Source organism: Aspergillus brasiliensis (genome assembly GCF_001889945.1).
Source record: "Aspergillus brasiliensis CBS 101740 unplaced genomic scaffold ASPBRscaffold_21, whole genome shotgun sequence".
NCBI lineage: Eukaryota > Fungi > Ascomycota > Eurotiomycetes > Eurotiales > Aspergillaceae > Aspergillus > Aspergillus brasiliensis.
This window is the reverse complement of record NW_027137462.1, coordinates 385,416-404,144: the sequence shown is the minus strand read 5'-3', so window position 1 is coordinate 404,144 and position 18,729 is coordinate 385,416. Positions and strand designations below refer to the sequence as shown.

General features: G+C 48.3%; 7 protein-coding genes across 7 annotated transcripts; 2 read left to right on the top strand and 5 right to left on the bottom strand.

Annotated features, from left to right (window-relative positions):
* Positions 1-1,497: 1,497 nt before the first annotated feature.
* ASPBRDRAFT_666100 (cytochrome P450) lies at positions 1,498-3,399 on the bottom strand (the record flags this gene model as incomplete). Its single annotated transcript, XM_067628742.1, has 6 exons — positions 1,498-1,997; positions 2,051-2,561; positions 2,621-2,682; positions 2,752-3,131; positions 3,185-3,248; positions 3,309-3,399. 6 exons carry the CDS (start codon positions 3,397-3,399, stop codon positions 1,522-1,524), a joined length of 1,584 nt encoding a protein of 527 aa, XP_067473698.1. The 3' UTR covers positions 1,498-1,521.
* Positions 3,400-4,726: 1,327 nt separating this feature from the next.
* ASPBRDRAFT_163837 (class I SAM-dependent methyltransferase) lies at positions 4,727-6,440 on the bottom strand. The gene is made up of 5 exons (XM_067619518.1): positions 6,205-6,440; positions 5,700-6,155; positions 5,507-5,610; positions 5,266-5,449; positions 4,727-5,211 (listed from the first exon to the last, which is right to left on the bottom strand). The coding sequence occupies exons 2-5, from the start codon at positions 6,081-6,083 to the stop codon at positions 5,020-5,022; spliced, it is 864 nt and encodes a 287-aa protein (XP_067473697.1). The 5' UTR covers positions 6,084-6,155; positions 6,205-6,440; the 3' UTR covers positions 4,727-5,019.
* Positions 6,441-9,655: 3,215 nt separating this feature from the next.
* On the top strand, positions 9,656-10,778 carry ASPBRDRAFT_163836 (uncharacterized protein; the record flags this gene model as incomplete). The annotated part of the gene is made up of 2 exons (XM_067619517.1): positions 9,656-10,096; positions 10,325-10,778. 2 exons carry the CDS (start codon positions 9,656-9,658, stop codon positions 10,682-10,684), a joined length of 801 nt encoding a protein of 266 aa, XP_067473696.1. The 3' UTR covers positions 10,685-10,778.
* Positions 10,779-10,980: 202 nt separating this feature from the next.
* Positions 10,981-12,316, bottom strand: ASPBRDRAFT_59845 (bZIP transcription factor; the record flags this gene model as incomplete). Its single annotated transcript, XM_067628120.1, has 3 exons — positions 10,981-11,108; positions 11,176-12,178; positions 12,233-12,316. 3 exons carry the CDS (start codon positions 12,314-12,316, stop codon positions 10,981-10,983), a joined length of 1,215 nt encoding a protein of 404 aa, XP_067473695.1.
* A 374-nt stretch (positions 12,317-12,690) lies between these two features.
* Positions 12,691-13,193, top strand: ASPBRDRAFT_137997 (uncharacterized protein; the record flags this gene model as incomplete). The annotated part of the gene is made up of 2 exons (XM_067618951.1): positions 12,691-12,787; positions 12,841-13,193. 2 exons carry the CDS (start codon positions 12,691-12,693, stop codon positions 13,191-13,193), a joined length of 450 nt encoding a protein of 149 aa, XP_067473694.1.
* Positions 13,194-14,115: 922 nt separating this feature from the next.
* On the bottom strand, positions 14,116-15,861 carry ASPBRDRAFT_35195 (GMC family oxidoreductase; the record flags this gene model as incomplete). Its single annotated transcript, XM_067623319.1, has 1 exon — positions 14,116-15,861. The coding sequence occupies one exon, from the start codon at positions 15,859-15,861 to the stop codon at positions 14,116-14,118; it is 1,746 nt and encodes a 581-aa protein (XP_067473693.1).
* Positions 15,862-16,904: 1,043 nt separating this feature from the next.
* ASPBRDRAFT_137943 (uncharacterized protein) lies at positions 16,905-18,688 on the bottom strand (the record flags this gene model as incomplete). The annotated part of the gene is made up of 4 exons (XM_067618946.1): positions 16,905-17,601; positions 17,663-17,784; positions 17,844-18,148; positions 18,247-18,688. 4 exons carry the CDS (start codon positions 18,686-18,688, stop codon positions 16,905-16,907), a joined length of 1,566 nt encoding a protein of 521 aa, XP_067473692.1.
* Between the last annotated feature and the right edge of the window lie 41 nt (positions 18,689-18,729).

The window sequence follows — 18,729 nt, the reverse complement described above, 5'->3', positions numbered from 1 at the left end:
GCACACAATGCACGTATGACTTGAGAAGTTTGTTGCGCAACTCTGTATCAGGTACCGTTAACGCTCCCTTAAGCGCTAGGTAGTCGATATCCTCTAGCCCAAGTCAGGAAGAAGGCTTTCGGGCGAAACCTGGAATGCTTGCAGCCCTTTATTTCCAAGACTGCTTGCCATTAAAGGTCTCTGACTGCAAAGACGTCGGGGAGAAGGTGCGGGCATCAAGACTTGATCCAAATATGCACGGCGCATCCATCGTCGAGACCTCGTATTGACAACTATCTGTTAGTATTTTTCATGTATCATTGTATTCTGTGCAGATACATAGACATTTGGCAAGTATTTGTTGTGAACAGGCAGAGAACGAAGGATACTCACCATTTAGGTCCATTGATCCAGCACATTCCTGGGTCCAGTTTCGCAGAAGGCATTCGTACAAGTACTCGACAGAGAATTTGGGCAGCCTATGGGGAGGTTGGGCCACTTCGCAAGCAGAAGATGTTGCAGCTACGCGGCTCTGACTTTTGCACAATTTTTTCCGGTGTTCTAAGATTCGAAAAGATGTGAAATCTTCGCGCACCGATAAGGATGGGGAGATAAGCTGAAGAGCAACCTACAGGTAGGTTCGTAGGCTAACCTCCCGTTGGAAATCCCGATCTAAGCGCAGTGTGAGCGGCTGGATTTACCATGCTGGATCATATTACAGCGGACCTTTCGCTTTCGGCAATGCTCGCATGCTCGCATGCTCATGGGGCTCTCCGTCTTGAGTGCGTGGAAGGGGGTACGCTTTAAATCCACATTCGTCTCGGTCTTCATCCTGTCAGAAAGACTCAACATTGTCGGACGGTAAAACCGTGGTAGTGCATTGTATTTATTCACAGAACCCGGGCTCTATCACTGGATCTCATGGCCAGACCCTTGATTAAGACTTCGAAATGTAAAAGCTATTACTATAGGGCGGAATCTGGAGCCAGTTAATCTCTTGCTCGGGGTTATTCTATACGAACACCAGATATCAGATTCCTGGTTGGCAGCGATTCTTGACACTCTTTGGTTTCTCCATTTATTTGATTTATATAGACAAGTGTCGTGCCGTGAGAGATCGAACGTCGGCCGGCCGTTGGGAAATAAAAATATCTGCGGAATCTCGCGGCAGAACTCGCGCTGGCTTAGTTGCCATATACTTGGGATTATTCAGTGAACAGTAATTTAGAATAGGTGATAGCTGACTCCACTTACGAAGTTCGGCTCTGTAATACAAGCTTTCTTTGCACCGCCCAGAAGATGAGGACCACCATCGTCATCAATAAAGTCGATCATGTACCGACTGTCAATCATGGAGTATTCCAGCAGTGTCTATGTTAACACCACTTGAGTTCATTCCAAGATGTCTCAATTGATATTTTCAACAACGTACTTTTCGGAACTCAAAGTCTACACAGGTAAAATTCCCAATTGGGCGCGGAGCGACTTGAATGAAATGTAAAAGGAGAGAAAGAGACCGTTTAACTGGTGACTGACATGATCCTAGATATCAAATCGCGAGAAGACATCTCTCTGAGCCATCTCGAGTTCCTTTACTATGGTCGCCCATCGGGCTTCCGATCTCGGCTTGATCACGCAAGGGAAATCCTTCGCACAAACCAAAAATCCCTCGCTATAGCCTGTCTCGGGGCTGACGTCGTACTCAATCGGCTGACCACTTTCATTCAAGCCGGGTTCGATGGAAAATGCCCAGATCAATTTGGCAATCGCCAAGAACATATTCCTTTCAGCTAGGTGAATCCCCGGACAGATCCGGCGACCAGAGCCATAGCCGTAGTGATCGCGACTTTCGTAGTCTGCTGAAGCTGCTAGCTCGGGCGCAAGCATGGTCTGGCCCTTGTAGCGGTCGGGGTCGAAAGTGTCCGGGTTCGGGAAACGCTTTTCATCGTGGTGCATGCCCCACGAGTTAATAATGACCGTGGTGTTTCTAGGGATAAGGTAACCATCGATCCAGTCGTCTGTAACTTCTATTAGCTCCAGAATTCTCTAACATGGCACAGGGCTTATTTACCTTCAGCGGCAGCGTGAGGAAAGGCGAGAGGCACAACGGGCCGCCACCTCTGGGTTTCTTTGACGATGGTCGCTACATAGGGCAGCCGGGCATAGTCTGACCAGACAGGTGTTCGATCTTCATCGACGACACTATCAATCTCCTTTTGCGCTTTCTGAAGAATGTCGCCCCATTTAGTCATCGCATGGATAAACGCGAGGATAAGGGAGCTCGTGGTATCCGAACCCCCTTCCATCAATACGCCGCCGAGGAAATAGAGTTGGTGACGACTGAGGTGTATCTTCTCCTCTTGATCTAGCAGAGTATCAATGAGCGATACTTTGCTTCCCTTCAGCTTGCGGCGCTCCCTAACACGGTCGAGCACGCTCGCATATAGCTCATTCATCTCCTCGCCAACGTTCTGCGATCTCGAGACCCAGTTGCCAAAGATTTTCTGCGGGACGTAGTGGAGCAGTGGGTAAACATCAACCGGAGGAGTAGCACCAGGCTCCATTAACTGAGACCAGTTCTCCTATGGCACGGGAAATTGATTAGCCTTCTATCCCTGCAATTCAATCAACAGTCCCTCACCATCATATCATATAGACGAGTCATGTGGGCTGTATCCACGGAGGGCGTCCGCAAGCCGAATACTGCAAGAGGCGTTAGGGACAATTAACCGATTTTAAACCCTTGATATACTTTTGTCGGGATGAACCCACCTAGACTCATGATGACGCTATTGCTGAAGCGTTTTGGGTGACGCATGTGTTGGTCAGGACGTACGCACATATCACGCAGCAATTGCAGTGCTTCGGCGTTCTGTACTTCAACGTGATGCTTTTCAACCATAGACTCCATGAAATATTGGTGAATTAATTTCCGAAAAGACCGCCACTGTTGTCCGTATTGCATTACCAGAAGATGGTCTCCAGATGTCATGAGGTTGTGAGAGACATATGAGACTGGTCTATTGCTATATTTAACACTTCTCTTGTCGACAAGTTCTTTGATGACACGTCGATCGGTGATAACGACTGCCGTTGCAGTGCCCAACTTCAAAGAGTAAAGGCCCCCATATTGCTTAGCCCACTCGGTAAACCTGGATTCCAAGGTAAGCAATGGCATAGAGTGGGATAGGCCGTGATCAGTTACTTCAAGTAAGACCGCTTCCTTGGAATTTGATGAAAGTTGCCAAGAACAGGTAACGTTGGAGGTCCTTAAAAAGCAAGTCTCAGTCTTAAGTTGTCTCAAATACAAGATACCGTCATGCTCGTACCTGGAGGGAGGCTTTTAGCCCTTCTCCCAGTTGTCAGGACCAGGTACAACAGACCAAAAAGGGCGAAAGAAATGACGACGACACCAAGCATGTTGCGAGTTAAAAAAAGATTCGTGGAACCAAAGCCTCACCCTCCAATTCTCCGAGAAGTCAATGCTCCTAATTATACGTGAGTTAGTTCGACTCCAACTTTCCCCACAGAAAGAAGTTGGAGCGTGGAGATGCGGAGTCCTACGAACAAAAGTTTCACCACTCCGGATCAAGTTCGCACAAACTTCGCGTCAACTCGCCCTCACTTCGTTATGTTTAGGGAAAGGGTTCAGATCGAATAGCACCTGTCAACAGATCAGAATCTGATGCTCGGCTGGTTAGTGGCCAATTCCAGAAGGCAAAATGCAGCTTGTAGCCAAAACACCACAACCCCTCAAAGGACGATAATTCTAGTACCATTAAGGAGCTGTCATTCACCCGATCCTAAAGCCATTTTAGTATTTTCATAATCTTAGAAACTAGTGGCACGAAAAGCGAAATGGCCTCAGCCAATGGAAACTCAAATGAAAGACCCGGACGAAGGTCGTTTGGCTGAAAGTCAGGACACCAACCAACTACGAGCGCCACAACCCTTATGGTATATTCAATTTGGCATCAGTGTAATGCGAATCGTAGACTTATTGCACTCTTCCTTTTTTTTTTTTTTTTTTTTTTTTTGATTTTCCACGAAGCTGGGGGCAGGGGAGTGCGGTCCTGACCTCAGCAAGACCTCGCTGAAACGAGGGCTGGGTTGGGTTTCGGATATCTTATCCAGGACCTCCATTCAATGGAGATTGCTAACACAACTAGACTCCTCCGGCCCAAGTGCCAGAGCGCCGACCTTTCTCATCAGCCAATTATCATCCAGGGAAGAACTGGCTCCCGAGAAAAGTGTGCACTGCGATGCCATTGTCAGAATCTAACCTAGTGCGCTTTAGGCAGTGAATTCTCCGGATTCATACCGCTAGGCCATCCGGTAAAAGACTAGGATTCTGAGTCTAGTGACTCAGAATGCACATCACTTATAAACCTACTTTTGCTATGTAAATATGAGATCAACCGGATCCTCACAGCCATTACCCCTCTGGTTTGACCATCGCTTTGATCTTTCTGAGTGATGTGTCAGATACACACTTCCACTTCTCGTTAGCATATGCAAAGACCACGGATTTTATGGACCGCCACCATACGTGTGTAAAAACATGCCGAGACAGAGATCGCATTTCATATATTATTTTAAAAAACCTTTCTGGTTCATCGATCTGCGACAAGAGAAGACTGAGTAGCCGTGTTATTCTATCAGAGTAGGACTCATCTGTAAGAATGTTCTCCAGCTCCTCGATACTACGGATACTGCAAGTAGTAGGGTTCATCGAGCCCATACTTGTATGGTATAGATCTTTTCTATTGGTATAATGGGTACATGTGTAGGTTTATAAACACGCTAACTTGTCTATATAGTAGCACCTCAGCACTCGAAAATTTCCCGAGGGAAGAGCCAGTTCAATACAAAAAGATACCAGACTTTATGCGTATCCATAATGAAAAGGATAAGAATTTTTTAACATCATTATCATTTAATATTCTTCAAACAATGGCCATTCCTAAAATCGACCTCAAAGATAAATATACTTTTATGTTCGAGGTCTTTGAGTATATTTTGTATTATTGCTAACCGGAATCAGCTATCCATCGCTATCGGTCTCATCCTAAAAGCAAGTATTTTCGGAAACTGAGTAAAGTTCTTTGCGGCATGGTATCTTTCCGTGTCTCTGAAACTGTCGTCGAAATTAGTCTCTTCAAGTGCGTCGAGTACTAGGCCGGATTTGAAAAATGGTGTGAAGAGCTCGTTCAAAGGTCGATGAAAGCTAAGCTAAAAATAATTCAACAATAGAAAGGGAGTTGATGGGGTCGTTTCAATGCTTACGGGTGGCGGTGATTCCATGTTCTGAGCCAGAGGCATTTGTCTTGCTGGGGGAACGTCGAGGTATCTTCTCATGACAATTGCTAAATCAACTTCTCTTTCGCTAGTTTCGGGATTGTCGCGGACGGTGATTTGTCTTTCAGCCCCTGATGTGAAGAAAATAGGGTGTAGCAATGTTGCAACAAAACTGAAAGGGACGATATGAGTGACCCCAAGCATCATGTTCTTCTAAGATCTGACTCACCACCCATTTGGCCGCAGTATCTTCTTCAAAGCTGTGGCAAGGGAATCAAGATCCTGAATATCCATCAAGGCCATATTCATTGTTATTACGTCGAAACCTTCGCTCTGCCCTTCAGGTGAGCCAAACTATGTTTTCTTGGGGAGTAGGGTTAAGTGGGAAAGGGCAGGTTCCTGGAAGTGAACAATGAACTGACCGTGTCTGGGTGATTAGAAAGAAGATTGCTCCATGCGACAGGGTTTGTCACATCTAAGACATCAAACACAATTTTGTCTTCAGGAAGTTGCCCTCGTTCATACCAAGCAAAAGTTCGATTGCGTGCTCGCTCCAACATTGCTCTTGACCCGTCTGTTGCAAGGACCGAGGCGCCTTCTTGAGCGAGCCATCTAGCGACCAGACCATTTCCCGTCGCGAGATCCAGCGCACGCATTCCGGGACGAACATTTGCCAGTTTTTTCAGAACTGGGAATTCCAAGACCGAGAAGTACAGGTTACCTTCATCTCCCATCCCTTCATCCCAGGAGGCGGCCAAGGCCTCCCAGGGGAGCAGTGGAGAACTCTCTGGCTTTTGGCTTCCCATGGTGTTTATCTCGGTGCTTACGGTCCAGGGATGAAATGATCCCGAGGGAAGGAGGGGTCATTACAAACCAGTCTTGGCAATCGGCTTTAGCTAATGTAAGTCACGGGATCATGCAACGCACCACGTAATGCAACAATCTCCAACTTCCGATGCGTCTTTTTCAGCTGTACCTGAAATGGACCACAACGCTCGGATTGCGAAAGCAATTTTGGAATTACAGTCCCAAAAACCCCCCAAGTACGCAGAAACCGCGAGAAAGTATGATATCGGACCGACTTAGACGTTCCTGGAGTCGATAGAGCTAGCGCTCTGGATTATTTCCCAGCGATCCGGTCTGGCCCGAGGCTCGGATTGGAGCGGAAGCAGGCTAAATAATTTCTTGCCAGAGCTGGGGGTGTAATACTATTAGGAAATGCACGGACCTGACACCTAGGCCGAGAATGTGTTAATTGTTTAAACAATCCCATTCGATCAATTCTACTTTTCTACAGAGAGGACGCTGTTTCAACTAAATAGCACCTTCTCACCACTTTCCGCGGCCTCATTTTTTAAACTTTAGACACTTGGTTTGGATTGCTCTTTCAACACCTCCATTATTCACTCGCAATTAGGCAGGCTTTTAATCCTTCAGGTCCAGTCCATTAATCTAATCAAAGTAGTAGGAACTGCTATCACTTAATTAAGAATCAACGGTAGCTGTGACGGCATTCTGTCACAAAACAAATGGGGTGGTGATGAAGAGAAGCCGCACAAAGTTTGCAAGTCTATAACCAGTTAGACGTAACTACAGCAACTATGGGGTGTTATGCTTAGCTCTGGCCCGGCCGAATTATTGCCCGGCGAGTACCTTGCCCAAAGCAAGAACTCCAACAATTCCATCTTAGCCCTAGCAATGTCGTTTCTTCCAACTGATTTAGCCTATTCATAGCCCCACAATTTGGCAGCTGGAACCATTAGAGTTGACCTTTGCTTTCCTCAATCTTCTGGCTCAAACGTCAACGTAATAGGGTTCTCTGTTAGAGCAAAATCAATCAAGGCATTTTCTTAAGAGACGATGCGACTCCCACATACAAAAGCTAGGATAACGGGATTGGGAACAGATATATATATCTGAGGCATCCCGCCCCTGTAAAAGATAATTCCTTAAATCAATCAACAAGAATCAATCCCACTATCACTTATCTCAACAGATCTGGGGCCAGATCCTTCTGGCTATAGACATAAGGTCCGCTTTGGACCTACATCCACAGCTCTCAGTCAAGCTTGGCTTTCAGTCTGCATACTGGTGTCTACGGTAGCCTTGCAGCCGTGGGCCTGATGTCTCTGGTTTTACTTCAGTACCAGTTTTAAATCTTTAGATTTCTGTCCCTATAACCACTGGGGTCTACTGCCGGCGTTTCGCCGCTCGATCCAAGCCGCATGAAGTTTGCAAGTCAAGTTAGTTATGTAGACACGACTGCCGCAACTTAGAAGTACCCAGAGCTTTTACATACGAGGGATGTCTTGACACCTCAGCGACAATTCCAATGCTATTCTAGATAATAAATATTCTAGATAATAAATATTCTAGATAATAAATACGATTCGGAGTGGAGGGGGCAGGGCCAAACCTGGAGTAGAGCTCTCTACAGTCACCTAGTCATGGGCTACTCAGTGTAAGAAAAAAAAATCCCTCCTCCATGTTTATGACAATCTGGCCACAGTACTGCTTGGCTTCCTTAGCAGACATACTGCCAAAGCTGACATCTCCGGCGACTTCTTTGTATCCGAGGCGGTTGTTGGAAAGCACATTCAGCAGCGACGTGCACCCCGCGCCGGGCCGTCCAAGAACTAGCAACATCTCCCCAGGCTTGACGCATCCGAATGAATTGTCAATTATGATCTTAGTCTCGCTCCTTCTGTTACTGCGATGGAAGAGAGAAAACTGAGAGACAACATTCTCATGGAATATGGCATCACCACCAACGCCCGTGACGGTGCGATTCTACCAGGCTACACCGAGCAATTTCAGCTTCTCGCCCCCGGCTTCATCTCGTTCTCGATTTGGCGCAATTCGGGGGCCATGTGCCATGTCGCTCCGGAACAATAGATCGAGACATCTTCCGTTTCTTCCCTGGCAACCGGAGTTTGAAGATTGTCGTCGGCAATTGTGGACTCTACATCAATACTTGATGCCGCAGAGACCATGGTGGAGGTCAGGGCGGACACGGTAAAGATATGAGCGTAGTAGAACCGTTCAACAAGGCATCCAGTGGCGGTGTATAGATCAAAGTCCGTATTTCATGTGTCAAAATGATAATCACGCAAAGAGTGTATTATCCGTGGCATCACGCCTATTATAGTGTTTGCTGACCCAAGAGCATTCAGACCTTCACTGTAATACAGCAAGAGAATCCTTCGCTGGTCACATAACCAGAGAGTTATGTCGATTACTCAATATTAAAACACCTCCTTACAGCGTGATGAGTTGACTTAGTTCAACCACCTTTGCTAAATCATCAGGCATGTCCGCTCGGAGGGATTATTATACATTCCCAGCTCTAGTTAAGTTAACCAACCCACTAACCCATTACAGAGTAGATGCACTGACTCGCCAGGCTTGATTGCTGGAGCCCCCTGCCCCATTCGGGCGGGTCTAACCTTATAATCCCTAGCTCCGTGGATCGACAATTGGTCCAATTTGACTAATCAATCAGATTCATTGCGAGCTACGATGGTCGAACGACTAGAAATTGTTTCAGTGCGTTAATGAAGACCGACCAAGCCAACTTATCCTAATAATCATACTTAGTTAGGTTTCTTCCATGGGAATTCTTTGTCTAACCCCAAGTTAAGATATCAACCTGTCGGCTTGATTATAATTTGCCACCGCCACTCCTACTCTCTTCCGGTCAGACATTGGACCTCTGCGTCGAAATGTCTAGATATATTTTCAGGTGGCGCAACATTAAAGACGATGTAGCCGGCCAAAACTGTATGATTTTGGTCACCGGCTGCGTCTCCACTACTGATAACGTCCTGATTTTACATGGCAGATTTGAGCGAGTGTGGGTTGCTGTAGTCAGCCCCAATGACAGTTAAGCCTTCAGGGGAATATATGCCGGGAGAGCAGCGTGATCCTTGGACGACGGTGGGCCCAAGATTTCCGCCTGGGCCAATCCCATGCTACTGAAGTAGAAACCTCCACTTTTCTCAACAGCTCTCTCTCGGTATGATGAATAAACAGGTAAAGACTGATTATATGATGAATAAACAGGAAAAGACTGACTATATGATGAATAAACAGGTAAAGGCTGATTAACGTTCGACCCAACACCTGACTATTGGTTCGCGGTCGGATCTTCAGGTTATCCCATCGGCAATGATTTCAATCACCGAGTAAAGGCACTCAATTATGGGTGTAGAGAGCTATAAGTAGAACAGACGCCGTACACCCAGTATAATTTACTTCCCTGTGCAATCCATAATTTCTGAGCACTCTGTTCTATTTCAAATTTTTTACCCTTTTTCTCACAGTCGCGCCAGAGCGAGCATCTCTTAACTTCCCCCGACACCATCGCCACCCCATTGCCATGACGACTCCTACCGACATTGATCCCAAGGATATTCAGGCATATTGGGCCAAGCATCAAGGGGACAGTTATCTTAAGGGCTGGGCCTCCCTCTGGGACAAAGGTGATAATCTGCCCTGGGATCGTGGCTTCCCCAACCCCGCGCTAGAAGACACCCTGGTCCAGCGAGCTGGCACCATTGGCGGGCCCATCGCCCAGGACGGTGAGAGGCGAAAGGTCCTAGTGCCGGGCTGTGGACGTGGAGTCGACGTGCTCTTATTCGCGAGCTTCGGGTATGACGCCTATGGCCTGGAGTGCAGCGCCGCGGCTGTCGAAGCGTGCAAGAAGGAGGAGAAGGTGAACCATAGCCGGTACCGCGTGCGAGATGAGAAAGTTGGCAAAGGGAAGGTCACTTTCGTCCAGGGGGATTTCTTTGATGATGCCTGGTTGAAGGAAATTGGGGTACCTCGAAATGGATTTGATGTCATTTATGATTACACGGTATGTATATTCACTGCCGCTGTTGGGCTCCATTCCGTCATTGCTATTGTTTTCTCTCCCCTTGTACTCTGCGTCTTACAGACGGAACCGCAGGATGGTTCACTCTGTCTTTAGAAGCTTGATGTGCCCTTTCCAACCCACGCTGGATCCTTCTGGTCTTTCTGGACTTTCCTTCTAACAACCATCTAGTTTTTCTGTGCTCTGAACCCAGAGCTCCGTCCTAAATGGGCTCTACGACACACCGAGCTCCTCGCTCCCTTCCCTGCAGGCAATCTGATCTGTCTGGAATCTCCTCGTCATAAGGACCCCTTGGCCCCCGGCCCTCCATTTGCCTCTCCCTCCGAGGCCTACATGGAGCATCTGAGCCACCCCGGTGAGAAGATCTCCTACAACGATAAGGGCCTTGTCGACGCGGACCCGTTGCGAGAGCCCAGCAAGGCGGGTCTGGAGAGAGTGGCGTACTGGCAGCCAGAGCGCACACACACTGTGGGCAAGGATAAGAATGGGGTGATCCATGACAGAGTCTCTATTTGGCGTCGACGTGACTAGAAATGTGCCTGCACATTGATGTGACCCAAAAAGGGAGAGAACGTAAATGAAAAATATAGGTGATTTTGGAGTCCGGTCCTGGATTTTAACGGCCAGCCCCTAGACGCTAAAGTGAAAGTCGAAATAAATTGCTGCGATGCGAAGAGCACTTTTTAAGAAATTTCGCGGACATAGGGGACATATGCATTGGGTGAAGTTCCTCCACTCCATAGCGGGATCCTGGGTCTAATCGTCGCATCATGCAAAGTAAGCGGAGATTATATCTATTGTAGACAAATGTTGTTGTTATACATAATTCATGGTATTTCGTACACAGGGTTAAACGCCCAAGGATCATCAAGAGTTGCAAGGCGAATGGCATTCTCAACATCGCGCTTTCGGAACGCTGGCCCGCGACCGAGACAGATAGTGCGGAGGGAAAGATCTACGACAAAGTCAGTAAATGCATAGACAAGAAGACACAAAGAACCATTGATCTCGGCATTACTCACATTTAATGAAGCTCACTGCGTTGAGCTGTGGAGCCGAATTGAACCGGGGACTGAAGAGGGCCGAGCTCGGGTCCTGAAGACGAATCCCTCGCTGCTGTAGCAGCCTTTGCACACCACTTGCATCCATCCACTCATCAGCACCCGATTCATTGACAATTTGCCACGTTCGAGAGGAAAGGGCGAGTCGTTCAGGCGAGTAGCTGTTCCTCCTTGAATTAAGAACTGTTGTTCTTAACTCGATCGTGTCTCCTAGGTCGTCGTGCATGACGGCGACGAATCCGGAGATCAAGCAGTCGCGCTCGTTGATGGCCAATTGTTTCCCGAAGATTGCTTTGACTATTGGATGGTCTCCAGATAAGCTTGTTAATAGATAGAATCCAGTCTCGCAGCATTGTCGGACTAGAAGTTGTGAGAGTGCCCAGTGCCCTTGCTTTAAGGAATTATCGGGCGATAGTATAGTCGGGAAATTCAAGGCAGGAGCAGGACTAGGAATGGATGAGAAGGAGATATTCGGAGGCGACAAGGCTATTCCGAACGGCAGAATTGCTTGTTCTTGGAAGGGTGGCGTAGGGGGTAGTTGTGATAACTCAGGCCATTGAGCCGCGAGGTCCGACGAGGACGGGAAATTATTACCGATTATGGGCAATGAATCAAGTTGCGTTATGAGCGTATTGTGATTTGAGATTATATTTTGTGTATCTCTAAGCGTGGGAGACATTGACTGCGACACGTCCGCCGGGGCTGCAGGTTGTTCGGCCTCGTCGCAGCCCTTTTTGGCAAGCGACACGTATTGCTGGGTAATTTTTTGCAGAGCAGCTGTGACACGAGGCTGATTGTGAAGAATCCCAGCCTCGAACAGAAGATTACTGAAGGAAAGAAACGACTCGCTGAGCTCCTCGATGCCGGACTCGAGTTCCTGTACGCGAGATTGCAGATTGGCGATCGTGGTCTCCTTTCTCCTGCGATATGCTTGCTGCGCAACGCGAAGCTGCCTTCTACGTTTCTGGATTCCTTGAGTCAGTTCCAACTTGCTCTGTCTTTGCTTCGATGTGCCCACCTCGGGAGCTTGCTGATCGTCCGTCGCATTTCGTGGCCGGCCTCTCTTGCGAGGCGCGGGCGCGTCATCTATTCCTTCGACCATGGTGTATTGCTTTTGAGGCCCCTTTTCCATCATGAAGACATGTGATGTAATGGATAATCTGAGAAACGCGAAAAGGACGTGGCGGCGTTGCCAGTTTACTCATCAGGGTCGGGGCGTCGGGATTGTTGAATAATCGAAAAATCGGTGGGCCGCCACGATTGGCCCGAACGGCGCCCAAAGTTTATTCATGGCTTTGAATTTGTGGGCTCTCCGGCTCTGTCCGAACGTCATTGTTCATCATCAAGACCGAGCGCGCCGCAACGAACAATATAAATAGAATCATCGAGGTCAGCTTACTCCATGATGCTTTGTCTCCATTGCTCCGAAATACCTTCATGCGCAGCGCACAACGTATAGCGTACCGCTCTCGCAACATGTCTTCATTCACTCAGCCAGTGCCCGTAGTTGCCTGCGGCAAAATACCCGCGATGGGGAAATCAATTTCCCAGCACCTACGGCCTGAATACGAAGGTTCTTGGTATACAATCCTGAAATAAACAAAGTTTGGTCCTAATGCTCCTCAGTCATCCACTTCATCCTGTCATATGAGGCTGCAGAGGCTGAGCTCCCGCATCTGCTTGCAGGTCGCGATCCTCAGTCTCAGAGTCCCAATGAAATCGGAACCCACGATTACAGTCGGCCTCCTCGCGCGGTAATCTTCGGTCGCGGCTATGGGCCTCAGCAGGTTGAAGAGCTTAAGAAGAAATTCGCGGGTGTTCCCAAAGAACCTGTTGCTTGGGTGAGGGGGAACCCAGCGGACTTGCCTACCGGGGCCGCTGGGCCTGAATATGCTCAGAATATCGCGGCGGATATGAAGAAGGTGCTTAAAAAATGGAGGGACGGGGGAGGAAAAGATGAGGAGATTTTGGTGTACTAGTTGCCTCGTCCCCCCAATCTCTTCAACTTCCATCTTAATAATCTGGCCATCTTTTATTGAGCCATTCTAAATAACGAGCCCGACGCCTGCTGGGATACCAGTCATGATAGCAGTCTTCTTTCCAAGTATTATACTGTGACTAGTATAAGTAATAATTTGTCTTACTGACTATATTATATGGGATGTATTGATCCTCGACTTTTTCATATCAGCTATGCTTGTAAGACAATCTATAACTTGAAAATCTGGTATGAGTGTCTTTAAGATAATATAAGACCTCATTAAAGTAACTTTATTGATTTTGCGTCACCAAATATGGCAGTTAGCAATTAATCTAGCTGAAAAGGACATATATCTCTATATATATATATGTCTGTGTGTTCATTTCTTTATTTATAGCGAGGGGGCTCAATTCTTTCGACATAAGATACTATCAAATATTAAGTTTGTGACGGCGGGTGATAACTTTGCTCATGAATCTGATAACTATAGGCAAATGTCATCCAGATGATTCTGTGCACTGTGGACATGGTCATTGTATTACAGACGGCCCCTCGCGAGGCACTAGTATTTGGTGATATATATATGCTATATAATCTTTGGACCACTCGCAGATATATCTATCCATCAAAAGACTAAGCTAGGTGGCCAGAGATAACACTCTAGGATATTACTATTATAAACTCTATACTTCGCGATAATATGTAGCTCCTTCATACTACTTGATCCATATCACCCCTTACACCAAGCCCTGCGGCAGGCCGGTCCGGTCAGGAACTACATTAGGTTCTTTTACCTGAGGATAATGGAAGAACCCCACTAGCAGGACAATACTATTGATTAGGAAAATCGGTTAAAGAATATCAATGAATCGAATCTGCCTTTCATCAAATCAGAGAAGCATATATGCCCATGCTATTACTTATCCATACAGCTCGGCATGGTCCCGCTTGATGGCATCGGCGCCCTTCTCACCAACCATATACACAGAGTTTTGAATACGGCAGTCTGGAATGACGGGAATAACCGAGGCATCAATGACACGGAGGTTCCTGATACCATGGACCTTGAGGCCGGGGTCAACAACACCCTGCTGGATGCTCTTGGACAGACGAGCAGTACCACAGGGGTGGAAGGAGGTCTGGGAACGGTCAAGGACAGTGCGTTTCATGAGCTTGTCATCATGCAGGGGCATCTCCCAGGGGTACTCGCCCTCGATGATGTCCTTGAAGCCCTCACCGTTCTTGAGAACGTCGTAGGCGTAGCGGATACCCTCGCGAATGGCAACGATATCGAGGTCGTTATTGAAGTAATTCAGGTTGATGTTGGGCTGCTGCAGGGGGTCGGCGCTGTTAAGGGTCACCTCACCCGGCTCCGACACCGGACGGACAAGGTCAACCATGACGGTGATGTAGTTGCCCTTAGGAGGGGTAGGATAATGCCACTGAAAGGCGCTTCCGAAGAGGCAGACGAAGTCGATCTCGAAGTGCGGCTGGCCATACGGGCAGAAGGGATCCCTGCCGCCATTGGACGCCTTGGCCTGGCGGTACTGTGGGTCCTTCTCGAGGTACTTGTCGATACGGGGGAAGCCGACCAGCTCAAGGAAACCGGAACCGAGAGGACCGTTGTGGTTGTTCTGGTAGGCTTGGATCGCCTGCTTATTCTGAGGTGTACCTGCGCGGAGAACGTAGTCGTCCATACCGTAGCCGTCCTTGACGCGGAGGACGAATGGGACCCCGGGGTGGTCCAGAAGGTGTTGGCCAACGTGAGGATTGTCAACAATAATGGGGATACCATGCTTCTTGAGCTCAGCAGCAGGACCGATACCGCTGAGCATCAGCAGCTTAGGAGATTCGAAGACACCCTGAGAGACGATGACTTCACGGTTGGCGAAGAAGCTGAGTTCCTCGCCAGAAGGGGTGATGACGGTGACACCCTTGCAGACTTTATCGGCCTCGTCGATGATGAGCCTCTTGGAATGTACCTGGGGCAAGATGGTGATGTTCGGCCGGTCAGCGACGAACAGAAAACTACCAGATCTGCGACCCTTGTAGATGGAGTTGACACTGTGAGTGAGGCCAACCATCTCGCCATCAAAAATGTTCTCATTGACTGGCTGGCCGGTGGACTTCCAGGCCTTAGTCAGAAGGTCACGGAAAGGTTGCATCTCGGGAATGAGTTCTGAATGCGAGATGGGGAGGGGGCCGTTCTGGCCTATCTTCTTCAGCTCCGGCGAGTATGCCTTCTCGTCGTCATGGTAAGTGGCACTCTTCCGGAGGTAGGGCACGAGAGGATCCCAGGTCCACTCCTTTCCACCGTATTCCTCCCACATATCAAAGGTTCCCTTGGATCCGGGAACCCAGGTGAAATAGTTCAGGGATGAACTGCCACCAAGTGCTTTACCACGAGTGTTGGGCTTCTCGACACGCTCATAGTCATCTCGCTTGACCATGGTGGTCTTGTAAGCCCAGTCGTACTCACTGTCCCGAAGTTCCATGGCATTAGAGGGTGTTCTGATGGCCTCAAGGTCTTTTGAGTCGGCAACACCGGCCTCAACGACCAAAACAGTGACATTGGGGTTTTCAGCCAGGCGGCCAGCAACTACGTTGCCAGCAGTGCCACCACCAACCACAATGAAGTCGAATCTGGCGTTGTTCTGCACAGACATAATGAAGAGAGAACGATACTGAAAGATTTAGAGAAAGAGCTGCGAGGATCTTGGGATATGCAGATGCAGAGGATGGCTTGATTAACTCGAACGACTAGAGATTCTACATCCCTTTTATAATGAGAGCTCCCAGGGATGTTCGGAATTCCGCACTCCATGCTGTAATTGAATAAAGATGATCCCAGCATGCAGCCAAACGTAGTTCTCTCTTTGGACGATGTCATCGAAGCTTGCCAGCGCGGCAACACGAGCTCTAAGCGGGCCCAGATCCGCTTGGATACCGCTCAGTCGGCGCGGGAGTCCCACAGACCCATAGATCACCGATTCCATACAGCTAAATCTGATTGGTTGACTACGATTACCGGATCAGGTAGTCAGGTACTACTACTACCTAGGTAGGTAGTCCAGCGGGGTGTGATGGTAACATGGCCTCGTTATGCCATTGAATTGTTCCCGCATTCCACACGGTGATTAATCGGGCACTTGGGGCCTATAGAGTGGGAGTTCATCACTGCTCAACATTACTTGATAGGACCCCACTCATAGTCCCACCTCAAGGCCAGTAACATCCGTCTTCATTGAGTACCCAGACTAGATTATACCGCATACCAATCTATCAGTTGACACGTCTCAAGGTAGGCCAGTGGGTGGGTCATTGTTCTTTTAATTTTCGTAATTTTTCTACTAGCCAAAGAATGCATTGAGAGCAGATACCCAGCAGCGACTGAGCACCAAAAATACCTGGAAGTGGACGAGCAGCTTGAGCAGGACGGTCAGATATAGAGAGGCTTGATGTGATGCTACTATACCATACCTAAGGACGATTTGGTCTCCTTGGTCTCCTGCTCCCGATTGTAATATGTCTCCATATATATAGCGCGAAAAAATGAGGACAGTATTCACAGATGAGGATGGTATTTGGGCTTCTTCTGTCACTACAATTCCGGCCGACCTGACGATTTATTCGCTCTTTGACCAAACGATTTGTAATTAAACATGCAGACCCCCATCACATGGCGTTATACCTGACTGCAAGCACCGCGCTAATGTCCGTGCATCGACGACAGAAGCGAATCCGGCGTCCATCGGTCATCTATCAATAGTGTGGTGCTAGTATTTCCTAGACAGTAAAGTAGGTTGAGAAGACATCGCTCGACGCCCTGGCGTGCTTCCAGACTTAAGGTACTAAGAACCTGCACCAAATCCAGGACGTAACCCACCTTGGAGTCCCCCTGCTCAAAGAGCCTAGAAAGGCTTTCAAACAGAATAATGCGCAGATTGTGGACTGAACCCATCCAAATATGGCGAGAGTCCCGTAGGAAGATCTCTAGTTCATCAAGGGTGCTCAGTTGAGTGGGTGTTGTTGGCCCGCCATCAGACACAACGGAGATCGACTCCTGTATCAGAACACTAATGGAAAACAAACAACCCAGTAACTCGTGTTCCCAGTCCATAATGTTATCACCATCAGGGGGGCAGGTTTCAGTAGAGGTTTGAAAGTTTTGGAACAGAAGAGCGACTGCAGTGTGAGCAGTAGGGTACCCAAGAAGGCCTCTAGAGTAGAACGATCCCATAAAGGTTCTCATGTCTTGGATGAATGATATTAGCCAAAGGCAGCGGAGCTTTTGAACGTCGAGAGAGGGTGCCCGTTGCACGATGGTTGATGATAAAACAGGCCGAGAGATACGTTCAAGCTTGTTCGTGGACTCGAGCCATGATGGCCGCGACATTAATGAGACACTAAGTGTGTCAGTATGGGAGCATGCACTCATTACACTCGTTACGAAGCTGCAACACCCACAGGTAAACCACAAGCTCCAACCGCCAGTTATCGTGTAATGTCCCAACGCCACCTCGGGCGTCGATCATCCGTTGTAAGCCATCACGATGAATTTTCCAGTCTTCCACCGTGCCCCAGTAGCGCTGCATCAGAGCTTATTAGTTAAACTTCGACCAGGTACTCAGTCATGACACAACCCTACCTCAAAGGTCAACAGACGCACAACGGCCGCAAATGCATCATCAGATAATTCCTTATCCGGATCACCGAGCCAAAGCCGCAGGATTCGAACCGCCTCAATCTTATACTGCAGGGCATCGGAAGAAATGGTCCCTCGTCGAGGGGGAGTTCCAGCGTATAAGTTAGACAAATGCGCAGCGGAATGCGCCAATATGCAGTTGAAAGATGAAGCATTTGAAAGGTCCAGAGGAAACCAAACATCTTTCATCGGATTAAATTCGGTGACATCTAGGTCTTCAAACATCATAGCCGCATGTGTGCTAATCCCTGCAACAAGGCGGAACATCATGTAAGCAAGAAACAAAGGAAAAGATTTCTACGGGTCAGCTGCCGAAATCGTCAACGGCAACGTTGGACATACGCACAGTGATATAAGAGCTTCTGATGCTGACTCGTCAAATGCACCGGACACGTTTGGAACGGGTCGGGTCGCGAGCTCGAGAGCGCGTGGCTCATACCGGAGAGTATCTGGGCAGGGATTCCAGCCTGTTGACGCTGCTTAACTCCCTTTTCTTCCGAAACCCCATCCCCGCCCCTATCGCCATCCAGCTGCGTTGCCGGCGAGCTACTAGTAGTAAAACCCTCGTTCGAGGAACTCGGTACCCGTGGTAGTAAAGTAAGCGATGACGATGCCTTCTTCCGGTTCAACGTTTTTACCTCCTGGTTGCGCTTGTGTCGCCGCTTCCAGTGCTCTCTCATCGCATGGCTCCGCGCTTCCGACTGGATGCTCCCTGTCACGAATGTGAAGCGGGACGTTCCCGATTCAGTGCCTGTTCCACTCGAGGAGCTGGAGGCTCGCGGGGACATTTTTCAATTATGGCCATGAGTTCCAACAGGAAGTTGCTGGG